General features: G+C 45.5%; 1 protein-coding gene across 1 annotated transcript; it reads left to right on the top strand.

The window, feature by feature from the left end:
* The first annotated feature begins 129 nt into the window (after window positions 1-129).
* lonp2 (lon peptidase 2, peroxisomal) lies at window positions 130-23,725 on the top strand. Its single transcript, XM_024137049.2, has 15 exons — window positions 130-485; window positions 1,337-1,589; window positions 2,083-2,214; window positions 2,395-2,517; window positions 3,077-3,240; window positions 5,855-5,949; window positions 6,493-6,751; window positions 9,693-9,834; window positions 11,160-11,310; window positions 11,697-11,823; window positions 15,686-15,834; window positions 17,267-17,400; window positions 18,672-18,879; window positions 18,995-19,185; window positions 22,583-23,725. The coding sequence occupies exons 1-15, from the start codon at window positions 253-255 to the stop codon at window positions 22,811-22,813; spliced, it is 2,592 nt and encodes an 863-aa protein (XP_023992817.1). The 5' UTR covers window positions 130-252; the 3' UTR covers window positions 22,814-23,725.

The raw sequence follows: 23,725 nt of genomic DNA, 5'->3' as shown, positions 1-23,725 counted from the left end.
TTAAGAGGTTTTAAGAAACAACATTGTACTGTATCAATTTGGAAACAATTCTCATCGGAAAATTCCACTGGCAATTGAGCGTTGCGCTTATATGTTAATGCGTTTGACCAACAGAGGGCGTTTGTCCCCTACTGCACGCCGTAGTTTCCAATGTTTGGACATTCGCCCTAGCCTGTCACCCGATGTAGAAAGAAGTACTATACATTTTGTCTATATTGACCTGAAGATAGGTAGCTGGGAAAACATCAAATAATGTCATCCAACAGTGGTATCCAAATCCCAAGTCGACTGCCTCTGCTGTTGACCCATGAAGGGGTGCTTTTACCGGGCTCGACGATGCGGATCAGTGTTGAAACGGCAAGGAACATGCATCTGGTGAAGAACAGACTGCTGAAGGGGACCTCGCTGAAGAGCACCATCATCGGCGTGATCCCCAACACCCGAGATCCTGAACACGATACTGAAGATCTCCCCACTTTACATAGGTAGGTAACAGTAGTTAGCTAATTCTGCTATTTTACATGACATCTCAACATGTCTTTGTGCCTGCAAAGTGCAGGCCTAACAGCTACCTGTTGTAGTCAAGCGGTAGTAGAGCTATGATGTAACTAAGTTAGCAAGCTGTACGACAACCGCTGTCAGTTAAATGTCACATTGAGAAAAGTTAGCTAGTGTATTTAAACTTCACTCAATGGCAACTATGCCATGTCCTGCCTATTATAGCACTGGATGTTGTTTGAATGTTTCGAAATGTTTACGATGGTGGTGTTATCAGTAAGCGAGGTTATATTATATTATTTCTTAAGAATTCCTTTTCTTGAAAATAGGACAAACTTGATAGCTAAATCATGCTTTAAATTTTTGAAAGTGGAATTTAAACTTTTCCCCTATGCTCTCTCCTGTAAGTTGTTCTAGAATGGTCGTTTGAACTTCAGATGGACTTTAACCTTGCATTTAGCAGGATACAACCATGTTAGTTCACTGGTTACTAAGTAGCAATATGTGTCCCTCTATGCTTTAATAACTGCAACAGCTGAAGTAGGACGCCAATGTTAAATCATATTGATAATTCACAATTTTCTCTGGCACAACATTAATCATATATCTTACTCTTTTGGCTTTGACTGTCTGTACACTAGCTGTGTTGTAGATGTTATGGTCAGAGARCGCAACTCAAGTGGCACCCTTTTCCCTACATAGTGCACTAATTACATTTTGACCAGAGCCTTATGTGCCCTGGTCAACAGTACTGTACTGGGAGTAGGGTGTCATTTGGGAGGGACGATTATGTTTTTCCTCGCCTCATACCATTCTATAATTACCGCTTTCTTATTAGTATTGGCACGGCGGGGCTGGCGGTGCAGGTAGTGGGTAGTAACTGGCCCAAGCCCCACTACACACTGCTCATCACAGGGCTGTGTCGCTTCCGCGTGGCCCAACTGCTGAAGGATGGGCCCTTCCCCGTGGCTGAGGTGGAGCAACTGGATAAGCTGGAGCAGTACACCAGCCCAGAGGAGATGTCTGAGGCAGCCGCGCCAGAGGGAGAGCTGAGGGAGCTGTCCCAGAGGTTCTACCAGGCCGCTGTGCAGGTGGGTGTGACAGACAGTGCAGGAGCAGCATTCCTGAAGTTCAGTAATATAATCTACAGTATAAGTGTGTCCTATAAAAATAATATACCATTTAGCAGATGCTTTTATCCAAAGCCACTAATATTACAGTAACRGTGAATGTATGTATTTTTAGTATGTGACCCCATCGGGACTCGAACCCACAGCTCTAGTGTTAGCACCACACTCACTGAGCCACACAGGACCAGAAGCTATGGCTTTATGTTCTTTTAGCATAGCCAATGAGGATTCCTTCAATGTGGGTAATAGGCTAGGCTATGCTTCTGTAAATGTACAGAATATTATCCACCTATGTAATGTATGTCATGGTATGTGTACAACAGGACAGATTTACTGCCTGTTGTACACACAGACCTTGATTTCTGATCTCTCCACCCCTGTCCATGTTTCATATCTGTCCCCTGTGTACTGTTTCTTCACTATGTTGTCTTTCCTCTGTGTGTGTCTGTGTTAGTTGGTAGGCATGTTGGACATGTCTGTTCCTGTGGTGGCCAAGTTGAGAAGGCTCTTGGACAGCCTCCCCAGGGAGACCCTGCCTGATGTCCTTGCTTCTATGATTCATACCTCCAACAAAGAGAAGCTCCAGGTAGAGCAATGTGTTTCTATGTCTGTGGGTGCTTGTTCAWTCACGTACCATGTGTCGTTTTTAGAAATGTCAAATATTTTTTTATTGACWTCCCTGTGTAAGGGCATGAATGTATCAGCTATATGCGTCTCTTCCTGCTTTCTGTTATACACTTACAGTGATATGTATGTGGACATGCAGGTTCTGGATGCAGTGAGTCTGGAGGAACGTTTTAAGAAGACTCTTCCCCTGCTGACCAGACAGATTGAGGGTCTCAAACTGCTGCAGAAGACCAGAAAACCAAGACTAGACGATGACAAAAGGGTAAAGGCGTTCGCATGCTTCCCAGCCAAAACAGTTCGGAAGAGATTGTGCATATATTATGACAACATTTTTGTTCGTTCTGGACTCCAGTAAGGTTTTTTTGGGCTGTTCTGGCACACACAACTTTTTCTCGAGGCCAGCTGAAGTTCGGGTGCCGAAGTCTTTGTCCGTGATTGGTCAACTGTAGGGATTCTTCAATAAAGTCTTTGTTGTCATTCAACGAGAGACGATTTGTTTTCATGCACATTTTTTAATTGAGAAATACTGCACCTAACATCTTAGTTAGATGTCAAATTGCGCGACCAAGATCTCCTCAGCAAAAACTCAAGAAATCTCTTTAATTTTTATGTTATCTTAGATTAATTCTGACTAGTTTGAGGAAGTGTATACTGGCTACGGCTTCTCAAAGTGGAAAAACAGTACTATTGTCACTTTTTTCTCGTTTTTCCAAGTGAAGGTCTTTTAAGGGAGTATGCAAGCACACTCGTTCAGTTTGGCTATTCGGCTATATTATACAGTATGCCTCATGCTTGGCACTCTTCCCTCCCCTATCTCTCAGGTGCTGGCTGTACGTAAAGGCGGTGTGCTTCCTGGTCGTCAGTTCTCCTTGGATGAAGAGGGTGATGATGAGGATGGTGATGACACAGCTGTCCTGGACAGGAAGGTTAAAGGAGCGAATATGCCAGAGCCTGCCTTGCGTGTCTGTCTCAAAGAGCTCAAAAGGTACTCACAGTTTATTTCACTTACATTCCAATGGATTCAGACTTCCTGGTTATTTGGGAACACTTGCAGTGTGTGTGTACAGTATGTGTGTATATTTCCATAGTAGTGGCATTGACACAAACAATGCCTTCAGAAAGAATTCACAACCCATGGGATAAAAATGTATTTGTCATTCATTTGTCAACGATCTACACAAATACTCTGTCAAAGTGGAAGAAAAATTCTAACATTTGTAAAATAATTTATGAAAAATAAAACACTAATACATCTTGATTACATACAGTGCCTTCAGAAAGTATTCATACCCCTTGACTTATTCTACATTTTGTTGTGTTAAGGCCTGAATCTATGCACTATACACCATAATGACAAAGTGKAAACATGTTTTTAGAATTGTTTGCACATTTTTTTGAAAATGAAATACAGAAATATCTCATTTACATAAGTATTCAACCCCAAGTCAATACYTGTTAGAATCACCTTTGACAGCAATTACAGCTGTGAGTCTTTCTGGGTAAGTCTCTCTAAGAGCTTTGCATACCTGGAATGTAAACAAATTGCACATTATTCTTTAAAGAATTTGTCAAGCTCTGTCAAGTTGGTTGTTGGTCATTGCCAGACAGCCATTTTCAATTATTGCCATAGATTTTCAAGCATATTTAAGTCAGCTGTAACATGGCAACATCAACTGTAACATGGCAACATCAACTGTAACATGGCAACATCAACTGTAACAAGGAACATTCAATGTCATCTTGGTCGTGCCTGTACACGACTGCATGGCCAGGCACGACTCCAACACCTTCATTAAGTTTGCAGATGACACAACAGTGGTAGGCCTGATCACTGACGAGACAGCCTACAGGGAGGAGGTCAGAGACCTGGCTGGGTGGTGCCAGAATAACAACCTCTCCCTCAACGTGATCGGGACAAAGGAGATAATTGTGTACTACAGGAAAAGGAGGACCGAGCACGCCCCCATTCTCATCGACGGGGCTGTAGTGGAGCAGGTTGAGAGCTTCAAGTTCCTTGGTGTCCACATCACCAACAAACTAGAATGGTCCAAACACACCAAGACAGTCGTGAAGTGGGCATGACAGAACCTATTCCCCCTCAGGAGACTGAAAAGATTTGGCATGGGTCCTCAGATCCTCAAAAGGTTCTACAGCTGCAACATCGAGAGCATCCTGACTGGTTGCATCACTGCCTGGTACGGCAACTGCTCAGCCTCCGACCGCTAGCCACTACAGAGGGTAGTGCGTACGGCCCAGTACATCACTGGGGCTAAGCTGCCTGCCATCCAGGACCTCTACACCAGGCAGTGTCAGAAGAAGGCCCTAAAAACTGTCAGAGACTCCAGCCACCCCAGTCATAGACTGTTCTCTCTGCTACCGCATGGCAAGCGGTACCYGAGCACGAAGTCTATGACCAAAAGGCTTCTCAACAGCTTTTATCCCRAAGCCATAACACTTCTGAACAGCTAATCAAATGGCTACCCGGACTATGCATTGTGTGTTTGTGTCCCCGACCCGAGTGTATATTTGGCATTTGTTTTAGTTTATTGTCCTGCTGAAAGGTCAATTTGTCTCAGTAACTGTTGGAAAGCAGACTGAACCAGATTTTACTCTAMGATTTTCCCAGTTTAGCTGAATTTGGTTTATTTTTTATCCTAAACAAAACTCCCCAGTCCTTGCCGATGACAATCATACCCATAACATGATGCAGCCACCACCATGCTTGAAAATATGAAGAGTGGTACTCAGTAATGTGTTGTGTTGAATTTGACCCAAACATAACACTTTGTATTCAGGACAGTTCATTTCTTTGTCACATTTTTTGCAGATTTACTTTAGTGCCTTATTGCAAACAGGATGCATGTTTTGGAATATTTTTATTCTGCACAGGCTTCCTTTTTATCACTCTGTCATTTAGTTTAGTATTGTGGAGTAACTACAATGTTGTTGGTCCATCCTCAGTTTTCTCCTGTCACAGCTATTCAACTCTGTAACTGTTTTAAAGTCACCATTGGCCTTGTGGTGAAATTCTTCTCCGGCAACTGAGTTAGGAAGGACACATGTGTCTTTGTATTGACTGGGTGTATTGATACATCTTCCAAAGCGTAATGAATAACTTCACCATGCTCAAAGGGATATTCAATGTCTACCAATAGCTGCCCTTCTAGTCTTTGTGGTTGAATCTGTTTTCGAAATGTACTGCTCGACTGAGGGACCTTGCAATTATCTGTATGTGTGGGGTACAGAGACGAGGTAGTCATTAAAAAATCATGTTAAACACTATTATTGCACACAGTAAGTCCATGCAACTTATTATTTGACTTGTTAAGCACATTTTACTCCTGAACTGATTTAGGCTTGCCATAACAAAGGGGTTGAATACTTATTGACTCAATACATATCAGCTTTTCATTTTTTATTAAATTGTAAACATTTCWAAAAACATAATTCCACCTTGACATTATGGGGTATTGTGTGTAGGCCAGTGACACAAAATCTAAATGTAATACATTTTATATTCCGGCTGTAACACAACAAAATTTGGAAAAAGTAATGGTGTGTGAATACTTTCTGAAGGCACTGTATGGTAATCTACACAGATTGAAGAAGATGCCCCAGTCCATGCCAGAGTATGCTCTCACTCGAAACTACCTGGATCTTATGGTGGAATTGCCCTGGAGCAAAAGTACCACAGGTATGCACAGTACACCACCATGACACCACTACAATCTCAAGTTAATTTCTTTATTAATTTACACTTTATTCTTTGAACTTAGAAATGTACATATCCATACATACAGAGCACATCATATGCACGTTATACCTTGAAAATKTCTGTGATGGGATAGGGCATTGTTTTGGGACGAGGGGTAGAAACCAAAGTGTACCACGAGGAAGTCCACCACAGCTCTTTTTTGAACTCTCTGTTCAAAATGGAATTAAAGGCTTCTACCACTGGAGGGAGCTCAATATCCTATTTTGTCKCTGGTTGCTTTGTCCTCTATAGCCAGTCATTAGACACTTGTTTGAGAGTATTGGGGACATTTGCTTATATGATTCAGCATTACCACACAGGGGAGTCCATACCATATATCTGCTTAGTCATGTAGCTACATAAAACAATACTTGTTATTACAATCTAGATGAATGGTTCTGAATCACTTGGTTGACATTAGATAAGGTCTTTGACAATATTCACGGTGTTGGAATTGAACCCTGATCCTCATTGTCTCTGCAGACTGTCTTGATATCCATGCAGCACGGGTGTTGTTGGACAGTGACCACTATGCCATGGAGAAGCTGAAGAGGAGAGTGCTGGAGTACCTGGCTGTGAGGCAGCTGAAGAGCACCCTCAAGGGGCCCATCCTGTGCTTTGTGGGGCCGCCTGGGGTGGGCAAAACCAGTGTGGGGCGCTCCATCGCCCGTACCCTGGGCAGGGAGTTCCACCGCATCGCCCTGGGWGGGGTGTGTGACCAGTCTGACATCCGCGGGCACAGGTACACTGGAGAGGGCAGAGAACGGAGGTGGGGATTAATAGGTGGGCAGGCAGGCAGCTGTGTCTGTAAATTATATTCTGCACAGGAAATGAAACCCCTATAGACATTATATTCTGACTTAAGCGAGTGGGGAGGGTAAGTCCACATATATCATAACAACAAAGGCACTGACATTGTCTGGCCAGAAGGCAGAGTGCAGCACATCTGATGGTGAAAGTAGTTCAACTTGAGTGAGGCCTTTTCTGTAACTCACCAGTGGTCATGGTTGATAGGTGGAGACAGATGTGGGTCAACAACAGTAGACAAAAGGTTCAGGTAGAAAAGTGCGGTCTATACAGACGATACATATACACTGAGTTTACAAAACATTGGGAACATTTTCTTAATATTGAGTTGCACTTCCTTTTTCCCTCAGAACAGGCTCAATTCATCAGGGCATGGTGAAGAAAGCGTTCCACAGGGATGCTAGCGCATGTTGACTCCAATGCTTCCCACAGTTGTGTCAAGTTGGCTGGATGTCCTTAGGTAGTGTACCATTGTTGATACACACAGAAAACTGTTGAGTGTGAAAAACCATGGAGCGTTGCAGTTCTTGAGACACTCAAACCGGTGCGCTTGGCACCTACTACCATACCCCGTTTAAAGGCACTAAAACATTTTGTCTTGCCCATTCACCCTCTGAATGGCACACATACACAATCCATGTCTCAATTGTCTTGAGGCTTAAAACTCCTTCTTTAACCTGTTTCTAACCCTTCATCTACACTGATTTGAAGTGAATTTAACAAGTGGAGCACGGTCGCCAGGTGCACGGTGTTTCCTCTGACACATTGGTGCGTGTGGCTTCCGGGTTAAGTGGGKATTGTGTCAAGAAGCAGTGCCGTTTGGTTGTGTGTTTTGGAGGATGCGCGGCTCTCGACCTTCGCCTCTCCCGAGTCCGTACGGGAATTGCAGCGATGTAAGAAGACTGTAACTACCAATTGAATACCACGGAAATGTGGAGAAAACGTGGTAAAAACATAGATTTTAACAAGTGACATCAATAAGGGATCAAAGGTTTCACCTGGTCAGTCTGTCCTGGAACGAGCAGGTGTTCCTAATGTTTTGTATACAGCCCTCTGCATGAGCATGATGTAATCTTTCATGTTCAAATGGTTCGCCTGTCACTATGGAGACTCGGCTGGACGATGACAAGTCGGCCAGCAGGTCCTTCCTGTGTCTCTCAGCCAGTCTCTTGAGTTTATCCATAGCCCCCAGCCTCTAGTCTCATGCATCAATTGTGACACCAAACCATCCACCACTGCAGTTTAGGAAGCTGCCTGTTGTGTGTTTTGATGTGGTTTCAGGTGTGCATAGCGCATGTGTTTACCCATATAAGTGTGGGGCCGGGATGTGAGTTAGGTTCATGCTTGTTCCACCTTACATGGTGTTTGTGTGCGGTAGTGTAGTGTTTGTGTAAATTTACATCAAATACGGAGAATACAAGAGGTGTAGACTGTGAAATCCTTACTTATGAGCCCTTTCCCAACAATGCAGAGTTAAAGTAAGAATGTGCAAATAAAAATAGTAACACAATAACAATAACGAGGCTATATACAAGGAGTACCGGTGCAGAGTCGATGTGTAAAAATCGTCTGTCCTCGTTTGCAACACTCACTACCGAGTTCCAAACTGCCTCTGGAAGCAACTTCAGCACAATAACTGTTAGTCGGGAGCTTCATGAAATGGGTTTCCATGGCCAATCAGCCACATACAAGCCTAAGATCACCATGCGCAATGCCAAGCGTCGGCTGGAGTGGTGTAAAGCTTTCCGCCATTGGACTCTGGAGCAGTGGAAATGTCTTCCTCTGTAGTGACGCAGTCCGACGGACATCTCGCAGTCCGACGGACGAATCTGGGTTTGGCGGATGCCAGGAGAACGCTACTTGCCCCAATGCATAGTGCCAACTGTGAAGTTTGGTGGAGGAGGAATAATGGTCCGGGACTGTTTTTCACGGTCTGGGCTAGCCCCTTAGTTCCAGTGAAGGGAAATCCTAACACTACAGCATGCAATGACATTCTATACGATTCTGTGCTTCCAACTTTGTGGCAACAGTTTGGGGAAGGCCCTTTCCTGTTTCAGCGTGACATTTACCCTGTGCACAAAGTTCGTACAGAAATGGTTTGACAAGATCGGTGTAGAAGAACTTGACTGGCCTGCACAGAGCCCTGACCTCAACCCCATCGAACACCTTTGGGCTGAATTGGAACGCCGACTGTGAGCCAGGCCTAATTGCCCAGCATCAGTGTCCGACCTCACTAATGCTCTTGTGGCTYAATGGAAGCAGGTCCCCACAGCAATGTTCCAACACCTAGTGGAAAGCCTTCCCATAAGAGTGGAAGCTGTTATAGCAACACAGGCGGGAACAACTCCATATTAATGCCCGTGATTTTGGAATGAAATATCRGACGAGCGGTCATGTACTTTTGGCAATGTAGTGTATATTCCACAATGTTGATGGATGAGTCCTGYGTGGATGAATCTTTGAAAATATTCCAATTAGTATTTTCAAAACAGTCCTGAAGTGTTGAGGCAGCCCCCTCTGTCCAGTGCCTACTATTTGTGCTGGTGGCTCCCTCTAGAGTTGCTGCTTGTAGGCTGGGAATAGGAACAGAGAGACGTGATCAAGGATGTTTGTATATACATGGTCCAGCACGTTGTTTAAGCATCCTGTTTTGGCTTCCTTGTTTTTAGTCTTTCTCCTTCTGTTGATTCTCTCTCCATCCTATCATTATCTCACTGCACACCTTTCTTGTTTTGCTTGCATTTTCTTTCCTCTGTGCTCCTTATCTATCCCTCTTCTTCCTCCTTTTGCCTCCTTTCCTTTCTGCACCCCATTTTCTGTCCTCTATGTACTGGTCTCTCTGTCTGACATGATGCCCTTTCGCTCCCTGTCTCCAGGAGGACCTACGTGGGCAGCATGCCTGGCCGCATCATCAACGGGCTGAAGACGGTGGGAGTCAACAACCCTGTCTTCCTGCTGGACGAGGTGGACAAGCTAGGCAAGAGTCTGCAGGGTGACCCTGCCTCTGCCCTGTTGGAGGTGAGAAACCTGGGACCACCAGACCAGGGGGCAGCTTCGTGGTCTCTGATACAAACAATATGGAGTACAAAGGGGAAGAGGTAGGAAAAGAGTGAGGGATTGAGTGATACAGGGAGATGGACAGAGACTCATCCAGACAGGCAGGCAGAGAGAGAGATACGATTATACGTAGATTATATATAGAGGAGGATGGAGGAAACAAGTCCTATCAAATATGTCTGCATGTAAGAAGTCAACATCTGTCTGATCTCTAAAAAGACCCAGTAGTCCCCTGGAGGTAGGTCTGTGACCTGGGCTGGTTCACCTGGCCCTGCTCCACTTCCTGCTGGAGTTATCAGCTCCTATGGTGCATCACTGTCCCACTTCACCTCCTGGAAACGCAATGGGAGAGGAGGGATTAAGAATCCCCATCACAGTGATGGGCGGAGACAAATGAGCACTGTAGTGTCTACACACACTCTCTCACTCACTCACCACTGAATGTATGTGAGGAGTCTCAAATTCAATTAGTGTAATGGCCTGAAGACGTGAGTCGCTATGTTTAGGTGAGCGGGATACCTACCTATCTACAGCAGTGTGATAGCCTTYCTGATACCAGGAGAAGATTCATCTCTGGGAATGCATTACAGCTAGCTCCGATAAGAGCCCCACTAGCCTCAAGTCCAAGCTTGACCCCCAAGTAGGAATGGTGCGCACTACTCAGACATGCCACACACACTGCCTCTCTCTGTTACACACACTTTCACACACTCCTAGTTCAAAAGCCGTCTTGCATGCTTCCACATGCTCCCTCTGTCCCTTTGTTTGCTTTAATCCTTTTATCTACTGGTGTGGTAATGTAGACCTGTGTGGTAATGTAGTCCTGCGTGGTAATGTAGACCTGTGTGGTAATGTAGTCCAGTGTTTGCAGAACACATCACAGCCAAACCAAAACTTCAGGCTCAGTCACAGAATTACCCACCAGGTCCACTGTTCTGCTGCATTCAACATTCCACCTTCTTACTCCCACTTTCCCTCTCACTCTCTCTKTTTTTTTCCTCTCGCTCTGRTTGGGTGCCCAGAGGGATGCAGGGAGGAGGAGAAGGGATGTGGGGGAGGAAGCAAAGCAGAATGATTTGTTTATTGCCTCTGGCAGTGTGAAGTCTGAACCAACAATACACAGACACACACAGTGTAAATGTTTCTACATCTGCAGCTGGTAGACATGCAGCTCATTAGTAATGGTCGCTAACCAGTTGAGTATAATGAAATATGCATTCCTGTTGCTGAGTGTTAGCTGTGCTCCTAATACTGAGAGTCTTCTGTGTCCACCTGACTCCCACCAGGTCCTGGACCCAGAGCAGAACCACAGCTTCACAGACCACTACCTCAACGTGGCCTTCGACCTCTCCCAGGTCCTGTTCATCGCTACAGCCAACTCCACGGCCACCATCCCTCCGGCCTTGTTAGACAGGATGGAGGTCCTCCAGGTGCAAGGTCAGAGGCCAGGGGTCAAGGGTCATCTTGTTGGGCAGAGGGGTCAGCTGAAGGGGCATTGAGTACCAGTCTTGGCCATTGATTTATGTAGAATCAATGTAACTGGTTATTAACACATTAATAACTGGTTATTAACACATTAATAACTGGTTATTAACACATTAATAACTGGTTATTAACACATTAATAACTGGTTATTAACACATTAATAACTGGTTATTAACACATTAATAACTGGTTATTAACACACGTCATGGTGTAGCCCCAAGACTGTGGGTAGTTCCCCTCCGAGATTGATGTGGTGTTAGCCTGGATAAATATGGTAATGGTCTGTCAGTAAGAGGTGTTTATTACATTCTCTGGATCTGTGTATGATGTCCTCTCAGGGTACACTCAGGAGGAGAAGGTGGAGATAGCTCATCGTCACCTGATTCCCCATCAGCTAGAACAGCATGGACTCACCCCACAACAGCTCCAGATACCTCAGGACACCACCCAGGACATCATTAGCAAGTACGAACACAAACATTCACACATACACCGGGGGTGCTTTACACACGCTAGGAGAGTGGCAGGTCAGAGAGAGGAGGGGAGTGACTCATTCTAGCAGGACAGAAGGGGGAGATTACCAGAGCCAGACAGGTTAAGACGGGTCGCAGAGGGCACCCACTGGTACATTTTTATTGTCACATGCTTCGTAAACAACAGGTGTAGATAACCAGTGAAATGCTTACTTACAGGCCCTTCCCAACAATGCYATATAAATACTTTTTTTGTATAGAAAATTACAAATGTGCAATGGTAACTTCACTGTATTACATGGGGTACCAGTACCGGGTCGATGTGCAGGTGTACAAGGAAATTGAGGTAGATGCACTACATGACCAAAAGTATATGGACACTGCTCGTCGAACGTCTCATTCCAAAATCATGGGCATTAATTTGAAGTTGGTCCCTCCTTTGCTTTTATAACAGCCTCCACTCTTCTGGGAAGGCTTTCCACTAGATGTTGGAACATTGCTGCGGGGACTTGCTTCCATTCAGCCACAAGCATTAGTGAGGTCGGGGACTGATGTTGGGCGTTCCAATGGGGTTGAGGTCAGGGCTCTGTCATGCTGAAACAGGAAAGGGCCTTCCCCAAACTGTTGCCACAAAGTTGGAAGCACAGAATCGTCTAGAACGTCATTGTATGTTGTAGCATTAAGATTTCCCTTCACTGGAACTAAGGGGCCTAACACAAACCATGAAAAACAGTCCAGACCATTATTTGTCCTCCACCAAACTTTACAGTTGGCACTATGCATTGGGGCAGGTAGCGTTCTCCTGGCATCCGCCAAACCCAGATTCGTCCATCGGACTGTCAGATGTTGAAGCGTGATTCACCACTCAAGAGAACACATTTCCACTGCTCCAGAGTCCAATGGCGGCGAGCTTTACACCACTCCAGCCGACGCTTGATGTTGCGCATGGTGATCTTAGGCTTGTGTGCGACTGCTCGGCCATGGAAACCCATTTCATGAAGCTCCCGACGAACAGTTATTGTGCTGACGTTGCTTCCTGAGGCAGTTTGGAACTCTGTAGTGAGTGTTGCAACWGAGGACATCCTATGACGGTGCTACGTTCAAAGTCACTGAGCTCTTCAGTAAGGCCATTCTACTGCCAATGTTTGTCTATGGAGATTGCATGGCGGTGTTCTCAATTTTATACACCTGTCAGCAACGGGTGTGGTTGAAATAGCTGAATCCACTAATTTGAAGGGGTGTCCATACTTTTGTAAATATAGTGTATGTATATAGGTAGGGGTAAAGTGACAAGGCAACAAGACAGATAATAGACAGTAGCAGCAGCTGCGTGTGTGTGTGTGTGTGTGTGGTCAAAAAGAGTTAGAGCAAAAAGGGTCAATGCAGATAGTCCGAGTAGCTATTTGGTTAACTACACTGAACAAAAATATAAACGCAGCATGCACCAATTACAGTTTATATGAGGAAATCGGTCAATGGAAATTAATGTATTAGGCCCTTATCTATGGATTTCACATGACTGGGAATACAGATATGCATCTGTTGGTCACAGATACCTTAAAAAAAAAGAAAGGTAGGGGTGTGGATCAGAACCAGTCAGTATCTGGTGTGACCACCATTTGCCTCATGCAGCACAACACATCTCCTTCGCATAGAGTTGATTGTGGAATGTTGTCCCACTCTTCAATGGCTGTGTGAAGTTGTTGGATATTGGCTGGAACTGAAACGCAGGGTGTCGTAGATGTCGATCTAGAGCATCCCTAACATGCTCAATGGGTGACATGCAGGCCGTGAAAGAACTGGGACCTTTTCAGCTTCCAGGAAGTGTGTACAGATCCTTGCGACATGGAGCTGTGCATTATCATGCTGAAACATGAGGTGGCGGCGGATGAATGGTACAACAATGGGCCTCAGGATCTCATCACAATATCTGTGCATTCAAATTGCCATTGATAAAATGCAACTGTGTTCATTGTCCATAGCTTATAGCCATACCATACCATACCTCCACTGCCACCATTGGGCACCCTGTTCACCAGGTTGACATCAGCAAACTGCTCGCCCACACAACGCCATACACGCTGTCCTGCCTTCTGCCCGGTACAGTTGAAACCGGGATTCATCCGGGAAGAGCACACTTCTCCAGCGTGCCAGTGGCCATCAAAGGTGAGCCTTTGCCCACAGAAGTCGCCTAACCGCAGTCAGGTCAAGACCCTGGTGAGGACGATGAGCACACAGATGAGCTTCCCTGAGACGGTTTATGACAGTTTGTGCAGAAATTCTTCGGTTTCATCAGCTGCCCGGGTGGCTGGTCTCAGACGATCCTGCAGGTGAAGAAGCCGGATGTGGAGGTCCTGGGCTGGCGTGGTTATGTGGTCTGCGGTTGTGAGGCCGGTTGGACATACTGCCAAATTTTCTAAAAAGACGTTGAAGGCGGCTTATGGTAGAGAAATTAACCAATTATCTGGCAACAGCTCTGGTGGACATTCCTGCTGTCAGCATGTCAATCCCATGCTCCCTCAACCTGAGACATCTGTGGCATTGTGTTGTGTGACAAAACTGCACATTTTAGTGGCCTTTTATTGTCCCCAGAACAAGGTGCACCTGTGTAATGATCATGCTGTTTAATCAGCTTCTTGATATGCCTTGAGAAATTCTCCCTAATAGGGATGTAAACAAATTTGTGCACAAAATTTGAGAGAAATAAGCTTTCTGTACGTATGAAACATTTCTGGGTTCTTTAATTTCAGCTCATGAAACATGGGACCAACACTTTACATGTTGCGTTTTATATTTTTGTTCAGTGTATTTAGCAGTCTTATGGTTTGGGGGTAGAAGCTGTTGAGGAGCCTTTTGGTCCTAGACTTAGCACTCCGGTACCGTTTGCCGTGCGGTGGCAGAGAACAGTCTATGACTTGGGTGGCTGGAGTCTTTGAGGATTTTTAGGGCGTTCCTCTGACACCGCCTGGTATAGAGGTCCTGGATGGCAGGGAGTTCGACCCTGGGCCGTACACACTACCCTCTGTAGCGTATCTTGATGCAGCCAGTCAAGATGCTCTCAATGGTGCAGCTTTAGAACTTTTTGAGGATCTGTGGGCCCATGCCAAATATTTACAGCCTCCTGAGGGGGAAYAGGCGTTGTCGTGCCCTCTTCACGACTGTGTTGGTGTGTTTGGACCATGATAGATCCTTAGTGTTGTGGACACTGAGGAACTTGAAGCTCTCAACTAGCTCCACTACAGCCCCGTTGATGTGAATGGGGGCTTGTTCGGCCCCCCCTTTTCCTGTAGTCCACGGTAAGCTCCTTTGTCTTGCCCACGTTGAGGGAGAGGTTGTGAATCGGTGGTACAGTAATGAACCTACTACATCTCCAGACACACCATTAGACCCAGATGGACTTGAGGCATATAGTTAACATTAACAACAGTCTGTCAGTATAGAGTCGTACATTCCCAGTTCAGTCCAGGCATCTTTACTGAGCCATGCGTATCTCCACCATAACTTCACTAAGGATAGTCAGACATGGAAGAAGACAGAAGGCCACTGAGGCTGGCTGGCAGGCTGAAGAACAAAGAGAAAGGAGAGAGGTGATCAGAGCATGCTGCAGATGGAGCCAGCACCTATCAGCATGGCCAGGGGGGAGATTGTGATGTCTCAAACAGTCACTCACATCACACTGTCATTTTAACCATCATGGTTGATGATAGCAGAAGTGTGGTGGTGTGTGTGTGTGTGTGTGTGTGTGTGTGTGTGTGTGTGTGTGTGTGTGTGTGTGTGTGTGTGTGTGTGTGTGTGTGTGTGTGTGTGTGTGTGTGTGTGTGTGTGTGTGTGTGGTTGTGTGTGCGCGCATGCAGGTACACTCGTGAGGCCGGTGTCCGCTCCCTGGAGAGGAAGATCGGTGCGATCTGTCGAGCAGTGGCAGTGAAGGTCGCAGAGGGTCACAATGTTACCAAATCAGAGGCCGCGCCTGCTGAGAACGCCCCCCAGGGAGCTGAGCACGGAGGTAGAAAAACCAGCAGGGGAAAGCCACTCTCTGTGGGGCGGGAGGGGGGACTGACTGACTGGCACAGCTACAGTATCAGGCCCTGCCCTCAAACATACTGCAGTGGTGAGCTGGACTCAGCAGTGCCTCAGTGGCCTGCTGTATTCTGCATAAATACAGACTAGCACTCCCCACATACAAGCTGTGAAATCACAATATCTGCCCCTGGAGGCTGGAGCTAATTGAGTTGTTAGTATGATATAGCCATGTCTGTTCCTATGTACACTACCAGGTGCTCCCTCCTTCCCTCCAGTGAGCACCGTCACCTCACACACTTTCACACCGCCGGTTGGTTGTGCAGTCCCTGGCCAAAAATCTGCTGACCAATGCACAATGCCCTCTCAAACATAAAGGCACGCATGCTCACACACAGTACACACACACACACGCCATCACCCTTCTGAAGGGTATGGGGGGGGGGGGGTAATCCTGCTAACAGACGGCCTCACGACCACATGCCCCCTGCCTTCGCTCCCCAAGTGTCTCTGTGCAGCAGCTCTTGTGTAACAGGAGAAATCACACTGGCAGTTAACACGGCCAGAGCCGAGAGAGTGGGGGGAGAACAGAGGGGTTTTATGGCTCTGTTGCCCTATTGAAACAGAATTGGACTGCCCCCTCCCTTCTGTGTAACCACTCCCACTGCAAAACAGCAGCAGATGAAAAGAGAGAATGACACTCTTCCTCTGCTCTTTGTGTAAATGGCTGTCTGTTGCCAGGTAACGGTGACATTATTGGCAGACCGAACAAAGAGTTGTGAGGAGGAGTGTGTGCGTGCTGTGGGGGGGTCTGTGTCTTTCTTTTCTCTACCAGCTGCTCCACGACTGGCGGCTCATGACAGCTGTCACATGACCAGGCTGTTGTTCCTTTGCCCACCTCTCTCCCCTGGTTGTATCCTTCGTTTCATCCCTCGCTTTGTTTTATCTTTCATGGCATTAGACAGCTCAAAGAGGGACTGTCAGAGCTGATTTATATTACACATTCACTCACTACATAGATATGTCAGTCCATAAAGACTGCCCTCAGTTATCCCTCCTCTTTAACTATCCATTAAGTGTTTGTAAAATAGTGTTGTGCTGCAGTGTAGTGTTGCCACTGAATGGACTAGCTCTGTTGAGGGGAACACCCACCATGCTCCTCATCCACATTGCATTGGTAGTCAGGTCACATGACCAGTGATCAGCATGTGCATAATAAGAGGTCTGGGGAGGCTGTGTTGTGTACCGCACACAAGAACAACCACTCAGACATGCACTATGTGCACACACACACCTTGTTGTTTTACATCCTCCTCCAACCTCAAATTAACTTTTGCTGTTGCTAGTATTTCTAATAATCTCTAATTTGCTCACCTGCTTTCTATGTTCTCATTCTCTCTGACGTGTGTGTGTGTCAGAGGGGAAGCGAGGGAGGAGGGGAGAGGAGCCTAACGGGGTGTTGGCAGACATGGCAGAGCCCCCAGATATGCCCATCGTCATCGACCACATCGCGTTGAAAGACATCCTCGGGCCACACATCTTTGAGATGGAGGTGAGAGAGGGTAGGGGTTGGCACGGTCTGGCCCAACACACACCACTGCACTGAGAAGACTGATGCACTGGAGAGAGAAACATTTACTATGATGAGGACATTGCAGATTGCAGCAAATACAGCAGGGTGATTCTCTACTGTGGGAGGCACATGTATAGAAAAGCCTTGTCATGCAGAATTAAAGCCAAAGTGTTCTTATGTACCCATAACATTGGTCCTCTTGAGCGAGTGAGATACAACTATAAACATGCACTTATAACCGTACTAGTTGGCAGACTTGAAGGGTGCAACTTTAAAACAGTGCTCTGGTGTACTATAGATGCACCTAAATGTGCCAACTTGTGATTAGGTTGCTGTTGCTGCAGGCTTAAAGCAGTGTAGCTGTGCTGGAGAAAGTACACACTTATGTTACTAATGTAGCTTAGCATTCCATTCATACCCATGGGATTTGGGGGCGGAGGGGGAGAGAGGGGGTCGGGGTGAGGGGCTCTCGAGCTCTCACAGGGGGACTGGAATGTGCCTGTGTTGTGTGTATAGCAGGGAGAGCAGAAGGAGGGTTATTTTGAGGGAAGGCAGACCACAGCATTCTTCTAGTCCTCACTGAGCATAGGATACTGAGGACTACAACTAGTTTTAAAACATAGTAAACCCCATACTCTTACTCACACCTCAGTGTTATTGTCTAATCCAGTGTTTAGATGYCTAAAAATATGGTAGTGATGTGTAGATGACTACAGATCCAGTACTTAGGTGTGTGTATATACTGAGTGTGCAAAACATTAACAACACCTTCCTAATATTGAGTTGCACCCCCTTTTGCCCTTAGAACAACCTAAATTCGTTGCGGCATGGACTCTACAAGGTGTCGAAAGCGTTCCACAGGAATGCTGGCCCATGTTGACTCCAATGCTTTCCACAGTTGTATCAAGGGCTGGATGTCCTTTGGGTGGTGGACCATTCTCGATACACATGGGAAACTTGAGTGTGAAAAATTCAGCAGCATTGCAGTTCTTGACACACTCACACCTATTCACCTTTTGAATGGCACACATACACAATCCGTCTCAATTGTCTCATGGCTTAAAAATCCTTTAACCTGTCTCCTTCCCTTCATCTACACTGATTTGAAGTGGATTTAACAGGTGACATCAATAAGGGATCATAGTTTTTACTTGGATTCACCTGGTCAGTCTAGGTCATGGAAAGAGCAGGTGTTCCTGTTTTGTACACTCAGTGTAGATGACTGTGTTCCTTTCCCTGGTCGTGTCCAGGTGTCGGAGCGTCTGACACTGCCGGGCGTGGCCGTCGGCCTGGCCTGGACCCCCCTGGGAGGGGAGATCATGTTTGTGGAGGCCAGCCGCATGGAGGGTGAGGGCCAGCTGACCCTGACTGGACAACTGGGTGACGTTATGAAGGAATCTGCCCACCTGGCCATGAGCTGGCTGCGCAGCAATGCCAAGACCTACCAGCTGACCAACAGTGAGTGAAGACACAACAAAATGCATTTTGTCTTAGCTTTGCTACTCATTTACGTCCATATCAAAGCAATACACAATGATGGCTGAAGGACTGTGTGTCTGTCTGTCTGATGTAGTGGTCGGTGGTTCAGATCCTCTTGAGGGGACAGACATCCATCTGCACTTCCCGGCGGGAGCAGTCACAAAGGACGGCCCATCGGCTGGAGTCACCATGGTAACGGTCCTGGCCTCGCTGTTCAGTGGGCGCCTGGTACGGTCCGATGTGGCCATGACTGGAGAGATCACTCTGAGAGGCCTGGTGCTGCCGGTGAGACACAACCACAGTTCTACATAGTGCCGTGACAGTCATGGAATTTTGGATGACTGTAATTGGCCAGCCAAATTACCATGATCACCGTAAAATAACTGTGTAAGTAGCAACAAAAAAATCGAAATGCATATTAAATGCACATTTTATCCTTTCCTCCGCTCCAGACTGCATGTGCTGCAGTAGAAATAGAATGAAAAGAATGGGCGTCCCCATTCAAGTCAATGACAGCATAATGGGTGGACTGGCGGCCATTGTGAGTGTACCCATATGAACAAAGCAGGAAGTGTACCCATCAATATGTGCTGTGATTTGTTCATTCAACTCAACTGACATTACAAAATACATTCCATTGCATGAGCAGTTAACTAGTGGTGGGGTGTCCACTACAAAATAATAGATTCCTTGCCCGTCGACTCCAATTTCTGGGTGTCATGCGTAGTGGAATCGACCCCTAAGATTCAGTATTTTTGTAACGGAGGAGACTGACTAAGCTAGTTGCCGTAGGCTACTTCAGAGAACACAAACTCACGCATTTTTCACAGAAAAGAAAGGGCGAGCTAGCGAAGGAGAGCGAGGGGAAGGGCACAGCCAGACATAGGTAGGCAGGTCGGCCACCAGGCAGTCAGAGCTATGCATCGGTAATCTAAAGCTGTATCTCGCAGTACTGTGTAGGTGTATCTCACAATTTCTTGCATATTTACTAAAGTAGGGGCTATCAATGAATAGGCTAAGCTACAAAAATGCAACAGACCGAAGACTGAACACACACACTGGCATCTTTCATAGTGAAGAGAAAGAGCAGGCGAGCCAGCAAGAGYGGCAGGCAAACAGTCGGAACCGTGCGTATAGGCTATGTCTTGATAATCTGTATCTCGCGATGTCTTGTCTTGAAATACCTCGTAAATTCACCAAAAGTATATTCAAGTATATTTTACAGTCGTGGCCAAAAGTTTTGAGAATGACACAAATATTAATTTTCACAAAGTCTGCTGCCTCAGTTTGTATGATGGCAATTATTTTCATATAATCCAGAATGTTATGAAGAGTGGTCAGATGAATTGCAATTAATTGCAAAGTCCCTCTTTGCCATGCAAATGAACTGAATCCCCCAAAAACATTTCCACTGCATTTCAGCCCTGCCACAAAAGGACCAGCTGACATCATGTCAGTGATTCTCTCGTTACCACAGGTGTGAGTGTTGACGAGGACAAGGCTGGAGATCACACTGTCATGCTGATTGAGTTCGAATAACAGACTGGAAGCTTCAAAAGGAGGGTGGTGCCTAGAATCATTGTTCTTTCTCTGTCAACCATGGTTGCCTGCAAGGAAACACGTGCCGTCATCATTGCTTTGCACAAAAAGGGCTTCACAGACAAGGATATTGCTGCCAGTAAGATTGCACCTAAATCAACCATTTATCAGATCATCAAGAACAATAGCCAAATTAGCCGCCATGTTGGGGTCAACAGAAACCAGAAAATACATGATAAATGTTTCCTTACCTTTGATGAACTTCATCAGAATGCAGTCCTAGGAATCCCAGGTCCACAATAAATGCTTGATTTGTTCGATAATGTCCGTTATTTATGTCCAATTAGCTACTTTGGTTAGCGCGTTTGGTAAACAATTCAAAAGTCACAAAGCGCGTCCTCTATAACGTGACGAAATGTCCAAAAGTTCCATAACAGTCAGTAGAAACATGTCAAACGATGTACTGAATCAATCTTTAGAATGTTGTTAACATACATCTTGAATAACGTTCCAACCGGAGAATTAGATTGACTTCAGAAGAGCGGTGGAATGGAGGTCCTCATGTGAATGCGCATGTGAAAGCATGGTCAGCTCTTGGCAGTGATTACTCATTCCTGTCACCTTCGGCCCCCCTTCACATTAGAGTCATCAGACAAAGTTCTATTGACTGTTGACATCTAGTGGAAGCCGTAGGAAGTGAAAACTCATCAATATCTCGCTGTAATTTCAATGAGAGCTTGGTTGAAAATCTGCCACCTCAGAAAAAATTCAAACAGGAAGTGGAACTTCTCAGGTTTTTGCCTGACATATGAGTTCTGTTATACTCACAGACATAATTCAAACAGTTTTAGAAACTTCAGAGTGTTTTCTATCCAATACGAATAATAATATGCATATATTAGCAACTGGGACTGAGGAGCAGGCAGTTTACTATGGGCACCTCTGTGCACCTTTCATCCAAGCTACTCAATACTGCKCCTGCAGCCATAAGAAGTTAATGAAACCCTGGCTGTTGATGTCCTAGTTAGTCAATAGATCGCAAAGCATCCCCGATTCCCCATTGAGCTAAACTTTTTGGAAATGGCAAGTTCACTTTCTCATGCATAAACACATCTCAWGTGCAAATACTGTCCAGCAGCTCAAATCCGCAGAATCTGGGGCATTTTTATTAGGAGGGAAGTCTACCATGGATTGCTAAAATAAGGATTATGATCACACTTCAATGTAAATAGGATGGGGAGATCTATACATTTGGCAGCCATGCATGACTTATCAGTGTAGCCTATTATCGTTTAGACATGACGTTGACATTTCTTCACTGCTAGAATACAAACCTCCGCTTCAGTCATAAGTCAATTGAATATATATATATTTTTTAAAGAATTTTGAAAAAATGAATCCTGTGTGAATTGTCCTCTGGAATAACACATGCTTTCATAATAATTACATGACCAACGTCTCTATCAATACTAGTCCTGTCCAAATAGGGGTATATAACACGGCAAAGAATAGGCTTATCGGCGTGGAGAGTGCGCCATATCATCCCATGGGAATTTGTCAAGGCTGCACACAGCTGAATTATCTCTGAAATAATGTACTTCCTACACATCTTCTATATTCAAACAAAATATGCCTTTTATACGTTGATAAGCAAATGGGCAGCATCATGCTCATGCCAGTCCTCTTTAGAATGCAACATTTGTGTTCCTAGTAGGACTCTGCTATAATGAGGTGGTGCGCAGCCGAGACAACTCCAAAAATCCTGGAGTCGTTCACCCCTACAGTTATCATTTGAATGAGCATTCTACATTACCATGGAAATTATTGTATCACAATACCAGGAAGACATTGCGAGTGTACCCATGAGTTTACCAGTCAAATTGCCAGGGTAAGAGGTTCCAAGCCCATTCTATTAATTGTTTGCTACAACACCTTGTTTCAGCAAGGGGCAACAAAGTTTCATCACGTTAAGAGTCCATGTTATCTCAGAAACCGCACGAATGCCCGGCCGTCCCGTCTTCGGTCAGCAGTTTGTTCCCAAAAACCCCCAAGGTTATTTTATTTTCATGACTGTCTTCATCCATAACTGTCTTCATCCATAACTGTCAGTTATACGGTAATTTTGCCCTAATTCTGTCTGCAGGTGGGAGGGATCAAGGACAAGGTCCTGGCAGCTCACAGGGCCGGGGTGAAGCGTGTCATCATCCCAAAGCGCAATGAGAAGGACCTGGAGGAGATCCCAGCTAACGTCCGGAAGGAGCTGGACTTTGTAACAGCCAGCAACCTGGACGAAGTCCTGAACGCAGCCTTCGATGGGGGGTTCCCCGGAATGTCCAACCCTCTCACTCTACCACACATTGTCAGCAAACTGTGAGATGGGTCCCTGTAATATTACCACTCACAGAGACAGCCTATGTCACACTCTGACTAACATACAAGAATAGTAACTCCCATTCATCTTCCTGGTGAATATGGAAAGCTCATAGCACATTGTCGCTTCCATACATTAATTTGTATGAGGCAGAAACACACTGACCACATTATCTTTGTGGTGGATGCGTAAACAGGCAGTTATCAAAGAGGGTGTGGGTGTTACTGGTCTGTTGGTAAGGAGGCTTCTGTGATGCAAACATGTTCTTTATCTACTTCAACACTTTCCTTAAGTTCATGAGTTGAAACTTTCTCACACAAAGAGGACAGGTTGAAATTTAGTGCCCTCCCTTGTAACACCTGTTGCCTTTCCTTCATGGTGTTGCGGATTTGGATCTGACATTCAGCATTTATGACCTGACTGGTCTGATCCTGGTGGAGTTCAGACCGAGTTAGGACCATCAATCACTTAGTTCTACTGTCTCTGCTGCACACTGGGTTGTTCTGGGAACTGGCTGAAGAATCCACAGGGTGGGGCTTATGTGGATTGTAACAGTACTAGTCAGTGATAGTTGTTCCAGTTGCTCTGCTGTAAAYGCTCTGGCTACGAACATTTGAAAAATAGCAAGACCGGTGACCTTGACCATGCTGTTCATGTACCTCAGATTTAACATGACTGAATGAATGAGGTTTACAGAGGKTTCATAATTGGRATCAGCATCAGAGGTCCGCTCAATATCCAGATAATTCTGCTGGTATGGCTTTACAAGTGATTTTATGTGTAGATACAGGATGAGCGTGATTGCACAGTAGCTATACTGTTAAGATGCAGTACTATGTCATACCCCTAAGGGATACAGTCTCACTAAATAGCTCTGTAACAGTTGCATAATGAAAATAAAGAATTTCAATACAA

The sequence above is a fragment of the Salvelinus sp. IW2-2015 genome, unplaced genomic scaffold, assembly GCF_002910315.2.
Source record: "Salvelinus sp. IW2-2015 unplaced genomic scaffold, ASM291031v2 Un_scaffold1078, whole genome shotgun sequence".
In the NCBI taxonomy this organism is placed as follows: domain Eukaryota; kingdom Metazoa; phylum Chordata; class Actinopteri; order Salmoniformes; family Salmonidae; genus Salvelinus; species Salvelinus sp. IW2-2015.
This window is presented reverse-complemented; position numbering and strand designations above follow the sequence as displayed.